The sequence below is a fragment of the Chrysochloris asiatica genome, unplaced genomic scaffold (assembly GCF_000296735.1).
Source record: "Chrysochloris asiatica unplaced genomic scaffold, ChrAsi1.0 scaffold00203, whole genome shotgun sequence".
NCBI classification, from domain to species: Eukaryota; Metazoa; Chordata; class Mammalia; order Afrosoricida; family Chrysochloridae; genus Chrysochloris; species Chrysochloris asiatica.
The window spans coordinates 1,768,269-1,792,855 of NW_006408721.1; the positions used below are offsets into that span (position 1 = coordinate 1,768,269).

Below are 24,587 nucleotides of genomic sequence, written 5' to 3' on the forward strand. Positions count from 1 at the left end.
CTTGTGGTTTGCAGCCTGATTCGTAACCACTACGCTACCAGTGCTCCTTTAGTTCTTCTAGATTTGAGGTTTTGAAATTTAATTTTTTTTCTGCTCTTCACCCTCACTTTTGCTAAAATCACTAAGACTAATTCCAATTGCCTTTTTAGGACATTTGAATTTCCTGGAATGTATATTGACTGCAAACTCTCTGGGAAGATTTTACATACTTTCCACTGATGGTTCCCAGGCATTATAGAATCACAGCCAGCTGTATTTAACTCAACTCATCTCCACTTTCTTTAAAGTGTGTCCAGTGTTTTGGCTTACAACTATTTACATGACCCTTTACCAGTGACTAAAATCTGGTGTCACTATTTACAACTTCTGGGGAAACTTTACAAGAATGACATTCGTATCATTTGAATGTGTGGAGATGAAAGCAAAAACATTTCAACAGTTTAAAGCCCTGCTAGTGTAAAGATTTGAAAGAATAAAACTTGGCTTTCCAAAAAGAAGGGATGAGATGCAAAAGAGAAGTAAACAGAAGCTACTTCAACAATATAACAGTCCTTAAAGAGCCCTAATGGCGCAGAGGCTAAAGGACTCAGATGCTAACCAAAAGTTGGGTGGTTCGAACCCACCAAACACTGCGCAAGGGAGCAGTCTGCTTCTGTACAAACAGTAGCTAAAAGAAAGACAAAGTCTATACCCTAAGGAGTTGTTGTTGTTAAGTGCTGTGGAGTCAGTTCCAATCCACAGTGACCCTGAATAGGGTTTCCAAGGACCCCTTGTGAACCTGAACCATTGACCTTGTGGTTTAAACCGACTTTGCAGCCCAGTGCATTAACCAACAGTGCCACACCAGGCCTCTGCAAATAACATTCTGTGTATGGATAGGCAGGAGTCCTGGTGGGAACTGTAGGGTAAGCACTGGACAGTTAATCACAAGGTAGGTGGTTCAAACCCCAAAGCCGGACACCCTATACAAGGAGCTATGAACTGGAACCGACTAAAAGGTACTTAACAACAACAAATATACAGACAAGGAGCCTGGTGGCACAGCGGCTTTTGGCTGCTGCCCAAAAGGTTGGTGGTTCAACTTCTTGGGGAAAAGATCCGGCAATCTGCTTCTGTAAAGATTACCGTGTTGGAAACCGTATCTTCTCCATCCTAGAGGGTCACTGAGTCAGAACTGATTCAACAATTACACGGTTGGCTTTTACTAGAATCTTAGGCACATATCAGAGACTGATAAGTCAAGGTATAAAGGCTGTTTATGCTGAACATTCCTTCCTCACACTCTCTTCACTTCTGAATTCAATGATTATAATAAATCTTACAGTAGGAAAAGTTTCCTTTCTCTATGTGGTTCAGATCATATTGTTCTAAAAGGATAGCACTTAGTTGTGTAAAAATGTCAGCAAGAAGGAAGAAAAGGACACAGATGTTTCCATGAATGTGGGTAGAGGTACCTTCTTCTGTCACAGATTCGCAAATAGTGGAAATTTTAGGGATTCTAGAAATCCACATGTTCTTGTTGTTGTTGTTAAGTGTTACTGAGTCAGTTCCAACTTACAGCAACCCTGTACAGGGTTTCCAAAAGGTGGCTGGTGGGTTTGAACCTCTTTGTGGTTAGCAGTCCAGTGCTTATCCTACAGCACTACACCAGGACTCTAAAACTAAACATAGTACTCTTTATTCTATGCATTAATGTAGCAGTGACATCAATAATGATTCTTAGGCAAAGATCCCAATATCCAGAAGCCTTGGAAGGTAAATTGTTTAGATTCTTGCTTCAGCCAGATTAACTTAAGTTTCCCAAATTGCACAAGGCCTGAACTGGACATACTCGGGGCAGGAATTACAAGCACTCCGCAGGTGGGAGTCACTGCGAATCTTGATTTCTTTTGCAAATTCATGAAGAACACTAGACAATTATGATCCAAGATGCCAGAAACCAATCTTTTATCTTGAATGTTTCATCTTTATTCCCACATTTTCCTTCTTTAAACTATTATGGTATGAAAGGTGGGCTAGGTCCATATTTAGAAATACAGAAAAGACAACTTAGTACTTAGGAAGATGTATAAAAAACAAGGCTCATCCTATGCTTTACAGCAAAAGTGAGAAAGCCAAACAATATTTGGGCATTTTTCTGTTCATGGTTAAACCAAAAATCAAATTTTGGTTAAACCAAAAATTCCCTACCCCTACCCCCAGAGCTACACAACTGAAGACATCTGCCCTGAAACAGGATGTTTACTTCTTAGAATATTATTGAAATCCTGTTGTCTGCTTCCCACCTGAAATCACAAGAGAACAGATTCACAGCAAAGGAAAACTGGGCATTTTGCCATTCCTTGCAGTGTCCCTACAAGACAATGCTTAAACTCTTTAACTCGACTCTTGGTTTAAGGTCAGAGTGAACAGTTGTGAGGTCACAATTAATAACAAGCAAATCAAAGAAGCGGTCTATTTTGATCTATGTGATCAAAGGAGCTCTGGTAGCAGAGTGGATTATGAGCTGAACTGCTAACCGCAGGTCAGCAGTTGGAATCTACTGACTGTTCCGTGGGAGAAAGATGAGGCTTTCTGCTCCCGTAAAGATTTACAGCCTCGGAACACACTCCAAGGCACATAACCACCACCACCATGTCATCAAAATTGGTTATACAATCCTTCAACAGAGGTAGAGTTTTACAGGTGCTTCTCATATATTCAATATAATATTTATACCGTATCTCTATTCTTGTTTTTCTGATAATCATTTAAGTTTGAAAAGAGAACAAGAAAAAGCTAAATAAAATTTGTCCTGTATATCACCGAGTTCTCCAAGTACTTAATTTTCAATTGAACAACTGAGAGTAAGAGAGGTGATGTGACAAAGAAGGGACTCCAGGATCCTTGCCCAGAGCTCTTCACCTTCCATGTGGCTGACTCCTGACCATCTCAGCATTTGATTCAACTAATTACATAAAAAAAAAGGACCAGAAATAAATGAATTTCAAAATAAGTGTGCTCCTATTTAATACCAATTTAGATAACCATAAAATCAGTGTTCATCTAAGAACTGAACAGCCTCATCATCAAACAACAGGGTTTCTTACCTCAGGCACTATTGGCATTTTACAGCTGATATCTCTTTGGAGCTCTGGTAGCTTAGTGGTTATGAATCGGGCTGCTAACCTCAAGGTCAGGAGTTCGAAACTACCAGCTGTTCAGTGGACTACCAGCTCTTCGGCAGGAGAAAGATGAGGCTTTCTGCTCCTGTTAAGATTTGGAGCCTCGGAAACCCTGTGCAGGGTCACTGTGAGTCAGAACCGACTCCACGGTACTTAACAACAACAAATCCCTTTGTTGTAAAGAACTGCTCTGTGCACTGTAGAATGTTTAGCAGTATCTCTGGCATCAACCTTGCTAAGTTGTTGCTAAGTGCCGTAGAGTCGGTTCCGACCCATAGCTACCCTGTACAGGGTTTCCGAGGCTATAAACCTTTACGGGAGCAGAACGCCTCATCTTTCTCCCGCGGAGCAGCTGGTAGTTTCGAACTGCTGGCCTTAAGGTTCGCAGCCCAATTCGTAACCACTACGCTACCAGAGCTCCTTACTAGATATTAATAACAGCTTCCCTGCCCCCAAGCAGCTGATACAACCAAAATGCTTCCAAAAAACCAAACTCACTACCATAGAGTCGATTCTGACTCATAGCGACCCTGTACAAGACCTTCAAGGCTGTAAATCTCTGTGGAAGTAGAAAGCCTCATCTTTCTCCTGAGGAGTGACTAGTGAGTTTGAACTGCCCACCTTGAAGCTAGCAGTCCGGTGTGTATCTTACAGTGCCATCATCAAATCCTGGGCACAGGGGGTACAAGAACGTGTCCAAGGAGAAGCACCACCATCTAGCCTTACTTCCTGAACATCTAATTGACTTGGGGACGCCTTCAAGGATTTCTACAAGTCAGACGCCAGAAGACTGGGAAGAAGGAGGATCTTTGCATACAGTATGTATGTAATGGGTGAGCAAAGGTGTTTCCCTGGATTTCCTCTCAAAAAGACAAAGACTAGATCATATCTAGTCACAGAAATGATCAGCATAAGGGAGAAAAAGAAAATACAAAGTAAGGTGGAAAATACAGCAGAACTGAAGGAAAAACCAACCAAACAAACAAAGGGAAAGACTGAAGAAAGAGAAGTGGAAGGAAGCAAGAGGTCAGCAGGGACAGTTTTGACATTCCCGAATTTGTACAACAGAGCAACCCATTATAAGATAAAGTGACATATTTTCATCAGATAAATACTTTTTAAAAGGGAATTCAGTCTGGGAAAAGGGGTCAAGAACTGAGGCTTTGGGAAAGGATGATCGTCCCAGATGATGGACCCCTCTAGGGAGCTCTATGGGAAGCCCTTTTTTCATGCCTCATATGCTTTACAAGGACTCCTGGTGTGGCGCTGAAGGACCAGCACTGGACTGCAAATCCCAACCATCAGCCGTTCAAACCCACCAGTTGCTCCTAGGAAACCCTATATAGGGGCACTATGAGTCTGAACTGACTCAACAGCACATAACAACAATAAGGCTTTATAACTGGGAAGCTCTCCCTCTAAAACAGCTCATCCTGGGGTTACACCCAATATTCGTAGTTTACTATGCATTTGTATGAAGGTTTATCATGGCCCTTTAAAAATAATGAACACAACTTTTCACTCCCAGGGTACAACCCATTGTCTTAAATGCTATTTCCCAAAAACCTATTTAATTGCAAAACACCCCCTGGGAAACAGCAAAGCTCTGGATAGTTTTCAGAACCTTACTCTCCTCAGAGCGTTCAGGTGGTTACTTGAGTACTACATCTCTGGATTTAACTAAGTTACAACATATGCTGATTAAAAAACTCATTGCCAGGAAGTAGATTCTGAGTCAGGTCACCCTGTAGGAGAGAGTAGAACTGCCCCCATAGGGTTCCCCAGGCTGTAAATCTTTATGGAAGCAGACTGCCATCTTTCTCCCACAGAGCCAGTGATGGGTTCCAACCACTTACTGTTAGGTTAACAGCTGAGTGCTTAATGATCGCACCACCAGGCCTCAAAACATGTTGATTTCTAAATCTGGAAACAGATAGATTGGGCTACAAATGACAAGGAGGCTACTCAAATTATTATGCTAGCTCTTCATCTGCATGTTTTTAAAAATACACATTCTAAAAGGCGCTTTAAAATTGCTTTTAAGAGTCTTCATGAATAAACAAAACTTAAATAAAAAGAATCCTCTAATCCTGTGTTTTTCATATTTGAAAGTACATAGGAATCACTTGGGAATCTGGTTAAAAATGCAGATTCTAACCCATAATGGGCATAAGAGTCCTAACAAGCTCCCAAGTGAGGCTGAGGCTGTTGGACCATAAAACATACTCTGAGAGTCAGTGACATAGCCACAGAGAACTTGAGTGGAGAGTGAAGCATCCAGCTGATAAGAAGAGAGGGCATATGCACAAGAACACCCACACTTGCAGATAATACCCACTTGACCTGGCTTCAATGACTGGATGATCAGAGCTCAACTAGAAGAAGAAAGAAGAGGAAAAAAAGAGTAATCTGATACAATTTGATGAACTTGACCTACACCTATGGATGCAGTAGCTCAAAAGAGGGAACTAATCTTTACAGCAAGGATCATTCCTACCCCCTCCATACACAGAGAAGACAGAGATGGGCAACTTGGACATTGGCTACCAAAAATGGGGGGGGGGGGAAGGCTACAAAGGCAAGAAGTGACTGGGCTTACAAGCTTTCAAGAGGGACCCTAGATCCAGAGGGCATGAAGGAAGGTAGAATCTCCACTGAGTAGTATCCAATCTGTCTAGGCGCGGCTGATGAAATGAAATGCGGATGGGTCTCTTGTAGATACAACAGTGAATGATTGTTTTTTGTTTTGGGCTTAACTCTAATTCTGACTAGTCATCTTTTTCTCTTAAAGCTAGGCTTCCTTCCATTCTATCAGTTACTCAAGCCACAAACCTTAGATGCATCTTTGCCTTCTCTTTTTCTCTCATACCTTTCCCATTTATTCCGCCAGCAAATCCTGACAACACCACCCTCAAAATAATAGCTCCAGACACTGAGCACCTACACTGTTACTGCTTGTCCATCTACTGTCATCACTTGTTTGCACCCCTGTAAGGCTTCCCAACTGGCTTCTCTGTTCCCGCCCTCACTGCCACAGTCCAATCTTAAACCCCTTTTAAATCAGACCCTAGTACTGCTCTCCTCCCCCAAATCCTGTAAGTGCTTCTTATCTTCTTCAGAATAAAATTCAGTGTCACTGCTAACATTTTCAGAAGACCTCACCTGATCTGAGCTCTTCACTAGTGTGTAGAAATCATCTACAATCTATAAACTACAGAGCCGACTGACTCGGTTTACCACATCCACATCCCAACTACTTCTCAAACACTGTTCTGCCTTAGAGCCATTTCCAGCACGCTTCTCTGTGCTTAGAATGTTCTTCCTGCAAATATCCACAAGGCTCAGCCCACATCTGCTTTAGGTCTCTGCTCCAATGCACACTACTAGCCCCTCATGTGGATTCATACACCTCATCAGGATCGAACCCTCTTACCCTGCTTCGTTCTTCTTCACTTGTTGATACATTACTTTACTGTATGCTGTTATCATAAAAGCTTCATGATATCTGGAGAATGACTTGTAAATAAGACTCTATTAAACTATATTCTCTTAAAATATTAAGTTCTGGTTGAGACTCTGTCAGGCAGAGACATGATATATACTCACTTTCTAATCACCGTCTTGGACTCTGATGAAGTTTGGTTTCCATCTTCTTCACAGCTTGGGCTTGTCAAGTTTCCATATCTTAATAAATAAAAGCAAACAATTAAAAAAGTAGTCAACGGAAGAAACTAATCTACAGGACTAACAGTCAATACAAGCCAGAGCCTTATCTATCATTAGACCAAAAGGACTAGATGGTGCCCAGCTCCCACCACTGTCTATTCTGGTCACAGCCACAGTAGATAGAATCTTATAGAACAGGAAAGAAAGGAAACAGAATTCAAACTTTTAAGAAGTCCAGACTTACTAAACTGGTTGAGACTTCCTAAGGCAATCATAAAATAGACTTTAAACGTTAAACTGAAATTATCCCTTGAGACCATCTTTTAGCTCAATAACAGACTGGTTTCTTTAAAAAAAAAAAGGATTAACAAGCATGAAAAGTGAGTTTCTTTAAGAAAAGTCCTCTCTAAGAAATGAAATGATCAAAATTTACTCTCAAGTCAAGAAGAGAAGGCAAGAGGGTAGGAAAACTAGAGTATTGGAAATGATCCAACCAGAACAAAATGCATCAGAATGATGATATACTATGAAAAATATAACCAATACCACTGAATAATTTGTGTTCTTAACTGGGAACCTAATTTGTTGTGTAAACGTGCACTTTAAAGACCATAAGGTATTAATTAAAAAAAAAAAAAATCAATGTGTTAGGAAACAACTGTATTCATTTTCAACCACAAAATAAGTTAAGTGTCATCAAGTCAGTTCTGACTAATAGTGACCCTGTATATAGGGTTTCCAAGGAGCAGCTGGTGAGTTTGAACCACTGACCTTGCAGTTCAAACAGATCTTGTGGTCAAGAGCTTACCCTACAGTGCTACCTCAGGACTCTGATGGGACTAATACCAATATTTAATTAATGAGTACATCTGTGTATCTTACACAGAAAAGTCATTTAACAATGAAATACATGATTTTAAATTTTCTCTTAATATTCAACATTTCTTTGAAAAATTTTTTTGGTTTTTAGAAAAAAAATTATACTTTTCTTTGTAGCCAGAGAATCAGGTGCTACATGATGTAGAGAAGGAAGATTCATCATGAAACTCTCCAGCACAACAAACCCTACACTCTGCTCCTCTACTCTGTTAAGGAAGTACTAGCTGCCTCCCCAGGCTGTCACACAGTGTGACATGGACACAAAGTGACAACTCCAGTCTGTGCTGATGAGTATGTTCTCTTGTTGGAGAAGGGTCCTATAAATAACTCTGGCCCTCAGATACAGGTTGAGATGGAAATACAGGCTACAGTTCTTATAGTCTTAGCAACTAGGAGAGCAGCTATGGATGCATTCAGGCAAATCAGTCTAGACACAACTGAGGAAGAAAAGCACAGGAGTACCATTTTTTGGAAAGCAATAGATGCTTAGAGTTTCAAATTTGCCTCACTGCAAACTCAAATGTATTCAAACTAAATAATTGATCAACTGCTAATTATACTGTTTGTTATTCTTCCAACTCCATGGCGTGAGTAAGCCTATTTCATGTCGTTGTTGTTGTTGTTAGGTGCCATTGAGTTAGAGCCGACTCATAGCAATCTTATGCACAGAACAAAATGCTGCCCGATCCTGGGCCAACCTCACTATTGTTGCCACGTTTGAGCCCACTGATGCAGCCATTAACATTTGGTACACTCATTTTAACTTTCCGCAGTTTCTCCTCTCATCCATGAGCCCTGTTAACTGCTTGGAGTTTCACAAACCAGTAGTCTGTTCCAAAGCATTGACAATAAAAGTGCTATAATTAGTAAGTTTACATTTTTAAAGAGTCTGCTTTTGTCTTCTACTAATGGGATTAAAGGCCCCACTCTCCTTATGGTTCCTTGTTCCTAGGATTCACAAATCCTTTTAAAAATAAAAGCCCACCATCTGGTTTGAATGAATGCCAGTCCATCTGGTCTTCCCAACCACCCTGTCTCAGTAGATTCCAGTCTGAGCCCTTAGGCATCAGCCCCTCCTTACCCACCTGCTTCTTTCTCTAACTCATCAACCTTATGGATTTCTTGGCCTACCAAATATATTTTCCACTGGCCTCAGCCCTTCCAGTTCTTCACCCTGTCCTACACCTGCTATTTAGAGAGCTTCCAGGACTACCCTTTGCTCCTCCTGAGATAAGAACGTGGTCAAATTAAGGATTACTCAGCCCCACATGAACAAGACAGGGATGGGAAATGAGAACCTTAATAAATAAACAGAGTGGGATTGTTGGGCTCTACCCTGGGCCACCATCATTGCAAATTATATCCTGATGTTCTCTCATGCCAGGCTTAGTTAGTGATTGATTAAATAGGAAAGATTGTGTCAACTGTCCAGTGAAGAGTGAGGCTATTGGACAGCAACAAACTGCACCCTCCACCTATCTGACCCGAGTGACCATGAACTCTCCTTTGACCAGCCCTTAAAGACTCAATGTGGAATGTAGACATTATCTCCTCTGTTTCCTTCACATTTCCAGTAAGTTTATTAATTCTTTCTCTGGTCATTCCAGAAATATTGCATTTTTATCTTTCAAGTACAATCTGCCAAACAGAGAGAGAAATGAAAGCAAACAAAACAAAAACAAGAAACCCTCACAAGGGAAAAATAGGCATTTTACTGTTTCTGGGATTTTTCTTTTCAAACATATTTTTATTAAAAATTTACCAATTTTCTTACTCTCAATTCTTATTCTGTATTTTTCAGATTCAGAGCTGGGATGCTGGTCTGGATGCCTCCACTGGGTGTAAATCAGATGGTATAAACAAAGACTAAGTGACTTATGTTGTTAAGCCAAGTTCTTGCTCATTAATTAACCTTGTATCATCTGCAATATCTCAGAAGACCACACATGTATTTCTCCCAGCTACCACAGTAGTCTACAAGTTCACACTCAGGACTGGAGTGATTGATAATAATTTGGAGACTAGTACGGATCAAAGAAGGTGTGGCATAGCACACACGGTCAGTTACTCAGGCTCACACCTTGCAAACATCCCTGACTCCTAACACTCCAACCCATCAAGAGAATCTTAGGCTTTACCTTTACAACACACCCTGAGTCCAAACATCTATCACCACTTCCACTGCTAACGCCCTGGCTCAAACTACCACCGCCTTTGGCCTAGATGAATATAGCAGCCATTTATCTTCTGTTCAGCAGCCAAGGTGATCCTGTCAACTGAATCAGATGTCATGGTTGGGCTCAAAAACCCTCCAATGGCTCCCATCGAACTGTAAGAAAATGTCCTAACCAGTCTGTCCTAGGATCTCTCTGACCACGTGTCCTTCATTCTCCCCTCACTCACCCGCTCTGTCAGCCTCACTGGCCTCCCTGCTGCTCTTTCTCCAGGCGTGCGCCTGCCTCAGGAGCTCCCAATCCTTGCTCCTTCTGCCTCTCCCAGCTTCCTCTGCTCCTTCAAATGTCATGCCTGACCAGCCAATTTAAAATACAAATGAAACCCCAAAAATCTTAAACTTTTTACATTTTTAAGCTAAGATCTTGTATGTGCAAGCAGTATGAAAACACATTTTTTTAAAAATTATATACACAATGTTACAAAGGAAACCTTTAGATTTGAAATACAAGTAAGTGTCACCCTCTGGGATTTGATGGACTGCGGAGAGGGGAAGATTATTATTGATACCCACAACTTTTTTATCATAAAGCTGAATTAATGCTTTACCGAAAAGGAACTGAGACCTCTTTAATATTAAGGTGAAGTCAACTAAGAGTATTACTTTGATGTTTTTCTGGCCCCTGTCATTGCTTCCCATCAAAAATCAAAGTAAGTTCAATTCATTTACTGGGGAGGTAGGGGTGGGCAGTGTAAGTAAAGAGTGTGTGTCTGTGTGTTTAATTAATGACAGTAGAATAGCTACAGACAAACCTGTCAACATTGTCACCTCCCATTTCTGCAAAGCCGCATTAGGATTTAAGATCAAAGCCCCAACCTATTAAGAAGGTTTACCAACGAGATTAAAGAGTAACACATAAAACTTAAAAAAAATAATACAAATAGCAAGAATGACTTTTGACATGGTTTTCTCTGTCAAAAGAATGATTTTTAAATGTCTCTTAATGTGGGCTTTAATTTTTTACTGAAGCCTAGAATTACGAGGGGGTGAGGTGGGGTGGGGTGGGAAACCCACCACAGTGTTTAACTGGTTGATGATATTTAAACAGGAAATGATTCTTTCCAGAGGGGGTGGTATGTTATTTGGAGGTGGACTTGGTTGATGAAAGGTTTAATGTGAGGGGGCTTAAAAAAAAAGTTCCGTTATCTTTTAATTCCATTTTCCACAACCTTTTTGAAGGCTCCTTGAATGTGGCTGAAGGGGAGAACCAGCAACATTTGTGGTTCAAAACAACTTCAGATGAAGTCCTGAGGGACAGACTCTGTTTTGTTGTTGTTATGTGCCAAGGAGCCGGTTCTGACTCATAGCAACCCTGTACAGAGTTTTCAAGGCTGTAAATCTTTACGGGAGCAGAAAGCTTCATCTTTCTCCCGTGGAACAGCTGGTAGTTTCGAACTGCTGACCCTGCGGTTCGCAGCCCTGTTCATAACCACTACGCTACCAGAGCTCCTGTTAGGGGAGGGTCTTTCTAACCTTTGATGTGCAACAGACAAGTCTCAATAAAGCCCAAGCTGCATAAGGATAATCCTGCAGAACTTCCCATACTCTGCTTGATGCTAGCAAGTGATCTAATGCTAACAGCAGTTCATTTTTGAGAGCTTACTATAGCAATGGAGTCCTTGGTGGCACAAACAGTTCCACACTCAGCTACTAGCTGAAAGGTCGGCAGTGTGCACCTGCCCAGAGGCACCCTGGAAGACAGACTTGGAGGTCTGCTTCCAAACGGTCACAGCCTTGAAAATCCTAAGGAGTAATTCTACTCTGTACACATGGAGTCAGAACCAACTCTGTGGCAACTATATATATACCAGGCACCGTGTTAAGTACAGAGATGATTTCATTTACTTTTCACAACAATTCTATAAAGTGGTAGCATTATCATTCTTACTTTACAAATACGAAAAATGATGTCCAGAAAGGTTAAGTGATTGTCTCTTAAAGATACAGATAATAAGTAGAGTAGGGATTTGAAACTTGGCATTCAGATTCTAACTATCCTACCATACAAACTACAATTAACCTTGTTTGTTCATTTGCTTTATGTATCCTTCCACCAGGTTAACAACTCCTTGAAGGTTAGATACCTTGAGACTTTCTGTCACTCACTCATTCATTCACTCATTTATCCCTCACAAAAGAAATATTTATCTGAGTATATATCCATGTATTATTCCATGCATTGGGGATAAAGTCTTCATTTTCATGTAGTATGCATTCCAGTGAGGGAAGACAGACACTGAATTACTAAATTGGTTCAAATATACTAAGTCAGATAGTGAAGAATTGACCAGTATCAGAAAAAAATAAAGCAGGTAACAGTACTGGGCATGATGGAGGGGCAGAGGTTGCTATTTCATATGGGATATTCAAAGAAAACTTGAATGAGACAATTAAGTAGAATCCTCTAAAACCAGGGTAAAAACCTGTTTTTTCTGCCAAGGGCCATTTGGCTATTTATAACATCAATCACAGGGCATACAAAATTATCAACTTAAATATTAGCCTGTTATCAGCATGTAAGCTTGCTGGCAACCACATTGGTCTAGTGGTGAGTGGAAGGGGGGAAAGGCAGCAATGAAGATATGAGCTGAGTTCAACCATGTTCCACAGACTCCCATTGAACTGCAGATGAGAGAGAAAAGAGGAAGGGCTGGTTGGTCTTACGTGTGGTGAGACCTGGGGACTCCTGAGTCCATGGACAAGGACATAGCCACAGAGGGTTAGAGCTGAGAATGAATGTCTAGCTGATACGAAGTGAGAGGAGATGCACAAGAATGCCTAAACTTTGCAGATATTACTCATGTGACCTAGCTTCAAGGGTTTGATGATCAAAACTTGACTAGAGGAAGATTAAAAAAAAATTTTTATAAAGGAAGCAAGTGTAACTTGCTACAATTAGATGAACTTGACCTATACTTATGTATGTAGTAGCACAAAATACCAACTGAGAGGGAAGGAATTTTCACATCAAGTATCAATCCAACCCCTCTGCATACAAGGTTGACAGGGAAGGGAAAATTAGGCATTGACTACCTCTGGTAGCGTAGTGGTTATGAATCGGGCTGCGAACCTTAAGGTCAGCGGTTCGAAACTACCAGCCGCTTCACGGGAGAAAGATGAGGCTTTCTACTCCCGTAAAGATTTACACCCTCGGAAACCCTGTACAGGGTCGCTATGGGTCGGAACCGACTCGATGGCACTTAACAACAACAACCTGAAATAGGGGAGCTATAAAGGCATGAAGTGACTAGTTTATAAGTTTTCAAGAGGGTGTTTAGTTTCAGAGTGTGTGGGGGAAGGTAGAATCCCCACTGAGTAGTTTTCATCTTGTCTAGATTGGTCTGGTGAAAGGAGATGGGGTAAGATTCTTATGATTCAATAGTGACTAACTGTTATCATGACTAATTGTGATTGTTACAACTGTAAAGATAGAAGTTTTGTACCAAAAAAGGGGGAGCAGTTAATCTTGCAGTCCAGGAACAGAGGAACCTAGGACCATCAAGGGAGAGTAGCATGAGCGGAATGTGGGACCCTATCCAGAGAGGCAGCAATACCAGAGATGGGGGCAGAGATGAGGACACGGAGAGATCAAGCAACTGAGGACTCTAAACTCATGGAAAGAGAAAGGTTGTGTGCTGGCAGTCAGGGTAAAAAACAAAGGGAATAGAATCAAATACTGTTGAATAATAATGCAAGGAGATTGTAATCATCGCAGTGAAACTAAATAGGACAGGATTAGTGTAAAACAGATGTTCTCCCATGTACACTATCACTTAATTCACAATAAAAACTTTAATTAAAAATATTACCAAAAAAATAAAAATTAAATTAAAAAATTAGCCTGCTATTGTGTGACGGCTGGAACTGAGGTTGCCTTGGCAGGGAGAGACCAAATCACATTATTTTGAGGCTATGTAGATCTCTAGTGTAAGAGCATTCCAAGCAGAGGGAATGGTGATGCAAAGGCCCTAGAGCAGTGACAGGCTTCCTGTGCAAGAGAAGCACCAAGATCAGTGAGAAAAGGCACAGAGTGACTGGAGGGAGAGTAAGAGATGAGGTGCAGAGGAAAAGGGAGTAGATCATGAGGGGGTGTTCTGATAAGATTCCCCAAGCCTGGAGCAGAGCCTGCACATTGTAGGAACAGAAAACATTTGCTAAATCTGCTCCTCGGAAACCCTTCCTAGGCTCACTATGAGTCAGAAGTGACTTGACAGCATTTAACAATAACAACACTGCTAATAAAAGAAAGACTCGGGAGGCACTATGACTAAGATGGTGGATCGGGTAGACATGCAGAGAGGAGCTCAAGTGTGGCAGCAGAAGTGAGGTTGGCCCAGGATCGGACATTATTTTGTTCTGCTGTGCATGGGGTCGCTATGAGTCGGTTCCAACTTGATGGCACCTGACAAGAAAAACAGGGAGGCAAGAGAAGGCAGGAGCTACTTCTTAGGGGGTAGAGAAAGAACTGGAAAGGAGGAAAAAAGAGGGAAAAAAAGACCTCACAGGAAGCTGTTGATTCAAGGACCTCGGGGAATCTTGTTTCTCCTATCAAGCCCAGATTATGAACATCTTAAGCAGTTTTCCTTAACTGACCACAAGAACCTAGGGTCAGCTATGAGAAGAATGTTCAGAAGCTGACCTTGATTCCAGAGGATGTCATGACTGAAAGAGCCTGCAGAGTCTGGAACACCAAGTGAAGTCTTTGGTAAAGACTGTACCCCACAGGTCAGCAACAGGGTGGTTTTGAACAGAGCCACTTTGAACAACATCCTCAAGGGCACACACCTCTCCACCCAAGTCTGACCTGAGAATTAGACCATGATCATCAAGCAAGCCTACCTTGGAAACGTCTTATTTCCACCCTGAGTTGATTATTCATAGGAAAGACAAAGGTCAAAGGCAGCAAGGCAGAAACTGCTTGTTCTCTTACAGGAAAGGAAAGGGCAAGGAATGCTGAGCAGAGAACCTGGTACTGAGCTTTCTGCTTATGAGATCTGGTTCTCTAGGCAAAGACAGTCTATGATTAGAAAAAGCTAGGAGATCCAAAGAAAGCTGCCCCCCACTCCTTAGCCATTTGCGGCAGAGTTCTTCGCCTACCTGCCTGCTCCTTCAGTTCTCCCAATTAGCTTCAAAGTCATCACCGACAGTTAAGGCAAATATTAGCAGCAAAAAGTACCTAGTATTTCTGCTCCATTTGGCAGTTACAAAATGTTATGAAGTTCCTTGAGAACCTCGTAAGTTCCAGCCCCAACCCACAACTCTCTGCAATCAGTAGCCATCCAAGGAAAAGAAAACAAAACTGCATTTCTTGCGGCAGCTTGTTACTTCCGACATGGATTACTCTTCTCCAGCCTGTTTTCTGCCCCTAGAGCTTGGTTTCTCATCAGTTTCTTCTCCCTTCCACTTTAATCTGAATAATCCGAATCAACCAAAAGTAAAGGTACATAAGGCTGTTAGCAATGCTACAGTAGCTGCGGAGACAATGACAGACAAGAGGAGAAACGGTGGTAGGGTGGGGGTAGGGAGCAGACCGTTCTCTGATACCACAGAATCTGCTCAAGTGTAGAGATTTTTCTTGAGTCTGGCTCAGGTTTGAGGCTCATTAACAAGAGTGGCACACACAGTTAAGTGCTTAACTATCCGCCTAACGGTTGGCAGATCAATCCCCCCGAGAAGGGCCTCAGAAGAAAGGCTGAGTGATCTGCTTCTGACAGATCCCAGCCTTGAGAAAACACTGTGGAGTAATTCTACTGTGCAAGACATCGTGTTGTCATGGGTTGGAATCTTAGGAAATATGCTACAAAATTTTAAAAACAACAAATAGGAGTTTAATATTACTGTATCCTGTCATTTTCATGACTACTTTTCTCCTGTACTTACAAAAACTCAACATAGCATTCATTTCTCTAAATTGGTGCTTATGACAACTTTACTAGAGATCAAAGGCAAAACAACTGTATTTCCCAGGGCAAAAGTGGCTTGATGCCATTCAGCTGTTCCACAGGGGAGAGATGAGGCTTTCTGCTCCCATAAATATTTACAGCCTCGGAAACTCTGTACAGGGTCGCTAGGAGTTGGAACCGACTCTATGGCACACAACAACAACAACAATCTCCCATAAAGATTTCCAGACTCGGAAACCCTGTGCAGGATCACTATGAGTTGGAACCAACTCCACAGCACATAACAACAACAACAACAACAACAAGATTTATTGAGTACCTCGGAGTCCTGGTGTAGTAATGTGGATTAATGAGCCAGACTGCAAAGCCATTTGAAATGCAAGGTTGGCGGTTCAAACTCACCAGCTGCTCCTTGGAAACCCTATACCCTATAGAGGGTCGCTATGGGTCAGAACGACTCAACAGCACTTAACAACAACAACATTCTTATATTAAGGAGCTCTGGTAGCGTAGTGGTTACAAATCAGACTGCAAACCTTAAGGTCAGCAGTTCGAAACTACCAGCTGTTCCATGGGAGAAAGATGAGGCTTTCTGCTCCCATAAAGATTTACAGCCTCGGAAACCCTGTACAGGGTCGCTATGGGTCGGAACCGACTCGACGGCACTTAACAACAACAATTCTTACATTCGGAGTCCTGGTGTGGCAATGTGGGCTAATGAGTGAGAGCGCAAAGTTGTTTGAACTACAAAATCAGTGGTTCAAGCTCACCAGTTGCTCCTCGGAAACCCTATACAGGGTCATTATGGGTTGGAATCGATTCAATGGCACTTAACAACAACAACATTCTTACATTCAGAATCCTGATATGCGCTACAGGAGAAGCATTGGACCGCAGGGCCAGTTTGGACCAGAAAGTCAGTAGTTCAAACTCACCAGCCACTCCTGGGAAACACTATTCAGGCAAATTCAGTGGCACTTAACAATAACACATCTTACACACACACACATATATGAAAAGTGAAAAAGTAAATATCAAATAACAGAATAGTGACAAGACACACATAAACTCAAAACTAGCCAATACTTTTTCCTTGCAAAGGCTCAAAGATACTTTTTTTCAACAACCATTAAATTTTAAATATCTGATTTCACTTGTTAGTAGGTTCATTCTAGCCTTGATGCCTTGCTGAGAATTTGCCTTTGCACCCCATCTATGCTGAATTAGAAGTAGCAGTAGCGTTGTGGTTACCAGTCTGGCTACTAACCTCAAGGTCAGCAAGTCAAAACTACTAGTCGTTTGCAGGAGAAAGATGAGACTTTCTGCTCCCGTAAAGATTCACAGCCTTGGAAATCCTATGCAGGATCGCTACGAGTCAGAACTAAGCTCCAGAGAACACAACCCCCATACTGAATCAGAATCTACAGTTTAACAAGATCTTATAAGAGTTACCTGGGGATCTCTAAGAATCACCTGGGGATCTTGTTAAGCTGTAGATTCTAATTCAGTTTAGCTGGGGGTGGAAAGGCAAATTCTCAGCAAGGGGTCAAGGCTAGAGTTCTATCTAAGACATCTGCCCCCAATCATAATATAAACTGGAAGCAGTGCCCTCCTCTGACTCACAATGACTCCCTATACTCTGCTGATCATAACCCAGGATCCCAGGATGAACTGAAGGCTAGTCTAGGAATCTACTAAATTGTATGAACAATGTTGTGATATGCTTTTTTAAGAGAGAAGGTCCATAATGTTTAGCATATTCTTAATAGAGCCTATGATCAAACCCCTTCTAACCAGTTATCAAAATGTAGTTGAATTATCAAAGCTAAATTTGAAACTTTCCATAACTATTCAGAATATATTTATGTTGCCTTTCAGTTTCAAGTTTGCTTGTCATTTCCACCCATCATAAGTACACCATTAATAATAATAAACCTGCTAGAAAATTCAGGGGAAAAAAAAGAAGGATAACTGCATGTCCTGTCTCCTTTCTGCGTGTATGTGGTTTTTTTTAAAAGAACTATTTCATTTTTACCTCTTAGGCCTTATAAATTGGATTTCAAGAAAAGAAAGCTAGATTGGTTACGTGAGGAGGTAGATCCTTTTGACAGCACCCTTTTAGTGTCTGCTTTAACACAGCCATCAGTGCCGTCCAATAAAATAAGAGTTCCTGGATCACCCAATGTTCCCATCCAGAATTCCCATAGTGCTGCTGGGTAAGAGTTGGGTTCAAGCTGCAAAAACAAAGATTTACTAAGACAACCAAGCCATTAGGGAAGAGAAAGTATTTCCATTTTCCCTCATGTGATTATGGTTGATTGTGAATTCTAAAACATCACCAGATTAAACTTCTCTGGTTAAATCAAAGCAATGACATAGTTTGCGGTCCAATGCTTCTCATAGCGCTTGCCATGTTGAGGCTGAGCTCTGCCCTGTGTTTCTGCAAGCTTCCCAGAGCTGACTGAATGAGTGGGCCACGGCTGAGCAGGGCACAATGTCCCTAGTAGTACAAAGGGCAGAAGGACATCTGATTTTCTGCATCCTTGAGCCACAAGCATTGATTATGGGAGCCTATTTTGTGGGCAAGAATTGTCTGTTTCATATCACAATGTCTACAATTTCTCCAATAGACCAGATGTTTTTATTGCTATATATTCAGTTCTACTGCTGCAATGACAAATCACCACAAATTTAGTGGTTTACAACAACACAAATTTATTACTTCACAGTTGTGCAGGTCTGACAACCATCCAGCGTGTTTCACTGGGCTAAAATCAAAGCGTCAGGAGAACTGGGATCACTTCTGGCAGCTCTAAAAATCCACTCCTTGCCTTTTCTAGCTTTGAGAGTCTGCCCACATTCCTCAGCTTATGGCCCCCTGCCACTTCAAAAGCAGCAACTTGGCCTCTTTCTGTCCCTTTCTATGGGCACACATTTTCTCTGACTCTTTCTTTTGCCTCTCTCTTTCACTTTTGAGGACACTTGTAATTACATTGGGCCTACCTGAATAATACAGGATTATAATTTTATCTCCAAGTCAGCTGACTGGCAACAGTATTCCACCTACAGCCTTAAATATTCTTTTCACATAACTAGAGGCAGAGCACCTAATAAGCAAGGTAAGCATGTGTTTTTACCTGTACTTACTGTACAGGTAAAGGACCGCTTATCCTACAGCACCATACCAGGACTCCTATAAATTGATTGTACAGGTACTTAATGTACTCACCTGTACTTACTATAACGAGCAATTTCACACAGATTGGATATGGTGAAGCCCATGTGAAATTGTTTATTACAGATTAGTAAATAAACACAAGTAAGGCCGACCTTGCTGGCTGGATATTCACCTCTATCAGGAGCTGTAAATGTGAAAATTTGAAAACAGGCTTTGAGTCTGTAAGGAGGTTGGGAAAGAGACCGATGCCAGCCATACCTAGAAGCAGAATCTTTAAAAATCACAAGTACACCCTTGCTTACCTTGTTTACTGGGTAAGCTGACAATACAGCTAAACTAGCTTTTCAGGAAGTTTATAGGAACCAGGAGGCAATCATCCACATCCTAATTACTCTGCCTACCACACTTGTAAATTGTTATCAATCTTATGTCTTTGATGCTTTCTGAGCACAACTGTTTTCTCCACTTGATAAAGCATGAACTAGAAAGGAACATGGGACCCTTCATGAAGGATGTGCCTACAAGTTTTCAATGCTTCTTTCTGTTATAAATATGTAAACACCCAAAGAATCTCACAGCTCTTATTTACTCCTCTTCTCTCTTTTATCAGCCAGTTTCCTCTTCCTAATATTCACAGAAAACAGGAAAAGGGTCCAGTTAATTTTTTTAGCATTCTACCTTTTTTAAAATCCATAATATATACCATACAAGGTTTTCTTGCCTAGGGAATCATCAACATCTAGATGAAGGAAAATCCATTTAGACCCATTTGTTATAACATAAATCTTATGAAATTTTTTGTTACAATTTTCAGGACATTCAGTATTTCTATGTTTTAAGCTGGACAGGAAATAAAGCAATGTTAGGATTTTCTGAATGCTTTTCCAACTAAATTAAATGGGATGATCATCCAACTTAAGCATCTCAACATTTTCATTAACAGTGCGATCAAAGATTCAAAGACTGAACTACTCTGTTTCCCTTTGCCCCTATAGGACACTGGCATGGAGTTTCTAAAGTTGATGAAGAGAATGGCATTGCACTATCTTGAAAAAAAATTGCCTATTTAAATGACAGACGTTAAACATAAATAACTCTGAGAAGAAATTAAAAGTATAGAAAAAAACATTTGTTGTTGTTGTTAAGTGTAATCAAGCCCATTCTGACTCATAGAGACACTGTATAGGGTTTCCAAAGAGCATCTGGTGGGTTTGAACTACTGACCTTGTGGTTAGCAGTCCAGTGCCACATCAGGACTCCAGAGAAAACCCTATGATGAGTATAATAAGTACTGTTGTTAGGTGACATTGAGTCGATTCTGACAGACCACACCATCAAGCAATGGGGCCTTTTATGCCTTATAAATACGCTGTTGCTATTGCTGCTGTTGGAGTCCTGGTGTGGCGCTGTGGGTTCATGCGTTAGACTGCAAAGCCATTTAAACTGCAAGGTTGGTGGTTCAAGCTCACCAGCTACTCCTCGGAAACCCTGTATAGGGTCGCTATTGGTTGGAACCAGCTCGATGGCACTTAACAACAACAACAAATTGCTGCTGTTAGTTTCATCGAGTGGTTCTGGCTAGTGAGTTTGAACCACCAGCCCTTCGGTTCAAGCCAACCTTACGGCTGACCGCTTATCCTACAGCACCATACCAGGACTCCTATAAATTGATTAGCAATTTACAATTGGTTGCTGACTTAAAGACTGGAGATTCAAACTCACCTAGTGGCATCATGAAAGGTCTGGCAATCCAGAAAGATCACTGCCAAGAAACCTCTATTGAACAGTCTGTTCTTTAATACCTCGTACATCTGTCAGTTTGTCATACTGTGGTGGTTTGCATGTTGTTATGAATCTGGAAGCTATGCCACTGGTTATTCAAATATCAGCAGGGTCACTCATGGAAGACAGGTTTCTGCTAGCTTCCACACTAAAAAGAGATTAGGAAGAAGGAATAGACAATTCTCTTCTTGGGGATTAACCCTTGAGAACCCATGGAAAGCAGTGAAGCACTGTCTGATATAATGTTGGAAGATGAGTCCCTCTGGTTGGAAGGCACTTAAATGGGACTAAGGAAGTGCATACTCAAAGCAGAACTGACCTTAATGGCATAAGAAAGTAAAACTTTCAGGACCACCATGTGCTGATGGGGTACAACTTACATTGAGAAGAAACAGTTGCAAACATCCACGGATAATTGGAATGTGGAATATATTAAGGATGAATCTAGGAAAATAGTAGTTGTCAATAATGAAATGGTACACATACAAATCAATATCCTATACATTAATTAGTGAGTTGAAATGGACTGGTATTCGCCATTTTGAATCAGACAATCATATGATTTGAAGAATGGCATCACGTTCATAAAAAAAAAAAGATTTCAAGGTCTATCTTGAAATACAATGCTGCCTGTGATATGATAATATCTATTACCTACAAGGAAGACCAGTTAATACAACTATTATTCAAATTTACGTAACAATCACTAAAAATAGTGATGAAGAAACTGAAGAATTTTAGCAACTTCTTCAGTCTAAAATTGATCAAGCATGCAATCAAGATACACTGATAATTACTAGTGATTGGAATGTAAAGTTGAAAACAAAGAGGATGGATCAGTAGTTGGACAATATGAGCTTGGAGATAGAAATGATGCTGGAGATCACAAAACAGAATTTTTTGCAAGTCAACAACTTATTCATTGTAAATACCTTCTTCCAACAATACAAACAGTAACTATACATATGGACCTTCACAGATGTAATACACAGGAACAAAACTGACTATATTTGTGGAAGAGATGATGGAGAAGCTCAATAACATCAGCCAAAATAAGGCCAGGGGCAGACTGTAGAACAGACCATCAACTGCACCTATACAAGTTCAGGGCTGAAGCTGAAGAAAATTAAAACAAGTACAAAGGAACAAAAATACAACCTTGAGAATATCTCACCTGAATGTAACAGTCAGCTCAAGAACATATTTGATGCACTGAACTCTAGTAACTGAAGACCAGAGGAGTAGTGTGATGACATCATCAAGAACACCATATACGAAGAAAGCAAAGGTCATTAAAAAGACAGGGAAGACAGAAAAGACCAAAGAGGATGTCAGAAAAGACCCTGAAACTTGCTCTTGAACACAGAGTAGCTAAAGTCAGTGGAAGAAATGATGAAGTAAAGGAATTCAACAGAAAATCTCAAAGTACAGATCAAGAAGACAGAGGAAGGTATAATGAAATATGTTAAGACCTGAAGTAGTTATTGTTGTTATGTGCCATCAAGTCAGTACCAACTCATAGCAACATTACGCACAACAGAATGTAGCATTGCCCAGTCCTGCACCAACCTCACAGTCATTGCTACGCTTGAGCCCATTACTGCTGCCACTGTGCCAGTTCATCTGGATTTAGAAAACCACTAGGAAGAACACCCTTAGCATTTCTCAAACTGAAAGAGCTGAAGAACAAATTCAAACTTCAACTTGCAATACTGAAGGATTTTATGGGCAAAATATTTAACAATGTAAAAAGCATCAAAAGAAGATGGAAGGAATATACAATTACTATACCAAAAGGAATTGGTCACTGTTCAACCACTTCAGTAGGTACCATATGATGAAGAACCAATGGTATTAAAGGAAAAGGTCCAAACTACACTGAAGGCAATGGTGAAAAACAAGGTTCCAGGAATTTACAGACACAAATTGAACTGTTTCAACAAACTGATGCAGCACTAGAGGCACTCACAAGTCAGTACCAAGAAGTTTTTAAGACAGCTAACTGGCCAGCTGACTGGAAGAGACTGATATTTGTGCCCATACCAAAGAAAGGTGACCAAACAGAATATGTAATTGAAAAATACCATTAGTATAATGTGCAAGTAAAATTGTGCTAAGTATAATTTTAAAACTGTGTTGCAGAAGTAAATTGACAGTGAGCTGCCAGAAATTCAAGCCAGATTCAGACGAGGGTGTAGAACAAGGGATGTCGCTGCAGAAGTCAGATGGATCTTGACTAAAAGCAACGAATACCCGAAAGATGTTTACTTGTATTTTATTGACTGTGCAAAGGTACAGGACTGTGTGGATCACAACAAACTATGGATAACATTGTGAAGAATGGAAATCTCAGAATATTTAACTGTGCTCATGAGGAACCTGCAAACAGACCAAGAGGCAGCTCTTAGAACAAAACAAGGAAAAGGGTTGTTTCCTTTCATCATACTTATTCAATCCGTATGCTGAGCAAATTATTCAAGAAGCTTCATGAAATGAAGAAGAACGGCAGCATCAGGATTGGAGGAAGGCCCATTAACATGCAGATGACACAACCTTGATTGCTGAAAGTGAAGAGGACTTGCTCATGAAGATCAAATCCTTCAGTATGGATTATGACTCAACGTATAAAGAAAAACAAAAATCCTCACAACTGGATCAATAAACAACATCATGATAAACAGAAAAGACAATTTCTGAATTGTCAAAGATTTCATTTTACTTGGATCCACAATTAATGCTTATAGAAGCAGCATTAAAGAACTCAAATGATATATTCCATTGAGCATATCTGCTGGAAAAGACCTTTTTAAAGAGATACAGAGCAAAGACATCGCTTTGAGGACTAAAATGTGCTTGACCCAAGCCATGATATTTTCAATCACTTCATATGCATGGGAAAGTTGGACAGTGAAGAAGAAAGACCAGAGATTTTAAGCATTTGAATTGTGGTGTTGGTGAAGAATATTGAAAGTACCACAGACTTCCAGAAGAACCAGCAAATCTGGCTTGTAAACCATACAGTCAAAATGCTGGTTAGAATCAAAGATGGTGAGACTTTGTCTCTTATACTTTGCACATATTATCAGGAATGACAGTCCCTGCAGAAAGATATTATCCTTGTAAAAGTGTAAAGTCACAGAAAAAGAGGAAACCTCTCTGTCCACAATGATATGGACTGACACCACGGCTGTAACAATGGGCTTCAAGACAATAACTGTGAGTATGACACAGAACTGGCAGTTTCGTTCTGTTGTGCACAGGGTTGCTATGAGTCAGAGTCAACAATAATAACATTCTGAAATACATAGGTTCATCATTAGTCAGAACTGATTCAATAAAAGTGTTGTTGTCTGGGTTTTTCTTTAGACTCCATGATGGAGTCTTTGGGTAGTGCACATGGTCAATACGATTGACTACTAACCGAAAGACTGAAGGTTCAAATCTATCCAGAAGAGCTTTGAGGAAGTCTGACAATCTATTGCCCAGAAAACAACCATTAAGGACCCTATAGGGCATTGTTCTACTCTGACATGAGGTCACCATGTTAAACTCAACTTGACAACAAATGATTTGATACCTCAATTAGGTGATACTTCTAATTCTCATGTTATAGAAGAAGAAACAGAAGTTAGTAAAACAAATTCATGTGTCCATTAATGTACAGCAAGTAAGGGGTGTTGTTGTTGTTAGGTGCCATCGATTGGTAGTGACTCATAGTGACCCTATGTACAACAGAACAAAAAACTGCCCAGTCCTGGGCCAACCTCACAATTGTTGCCACA

General features: G+C 40.7%; 1 protein-coding gene across 4 annotated transcripts in view; it reads right to left on the reverse strand.

Moving 5' to 3' along the window:
* The window catches only part of RGL1 (ral guanine nucleotide dissociation stimulator-like 1), a 381,962-nt gene that overhangs the window by 81,245 nt on the left and 276,130 nt on the right, over positions 1–24,587 (reverse strand). For all 4 annotated transcript variants that reach the window (XM_006872532.1, XM_006872531.1, XM_006872530.1 and 1 more), the window contains exon 4: positions 6,771–6,848. In XM_006872532.1, coding sequence (XP_006872594.1) covers positions 6,771–6,848 — 78 coding nt within the window. The remainder of the gene's footprint in view (positions 1–6,770; positions 6,849–24,587) is intronic.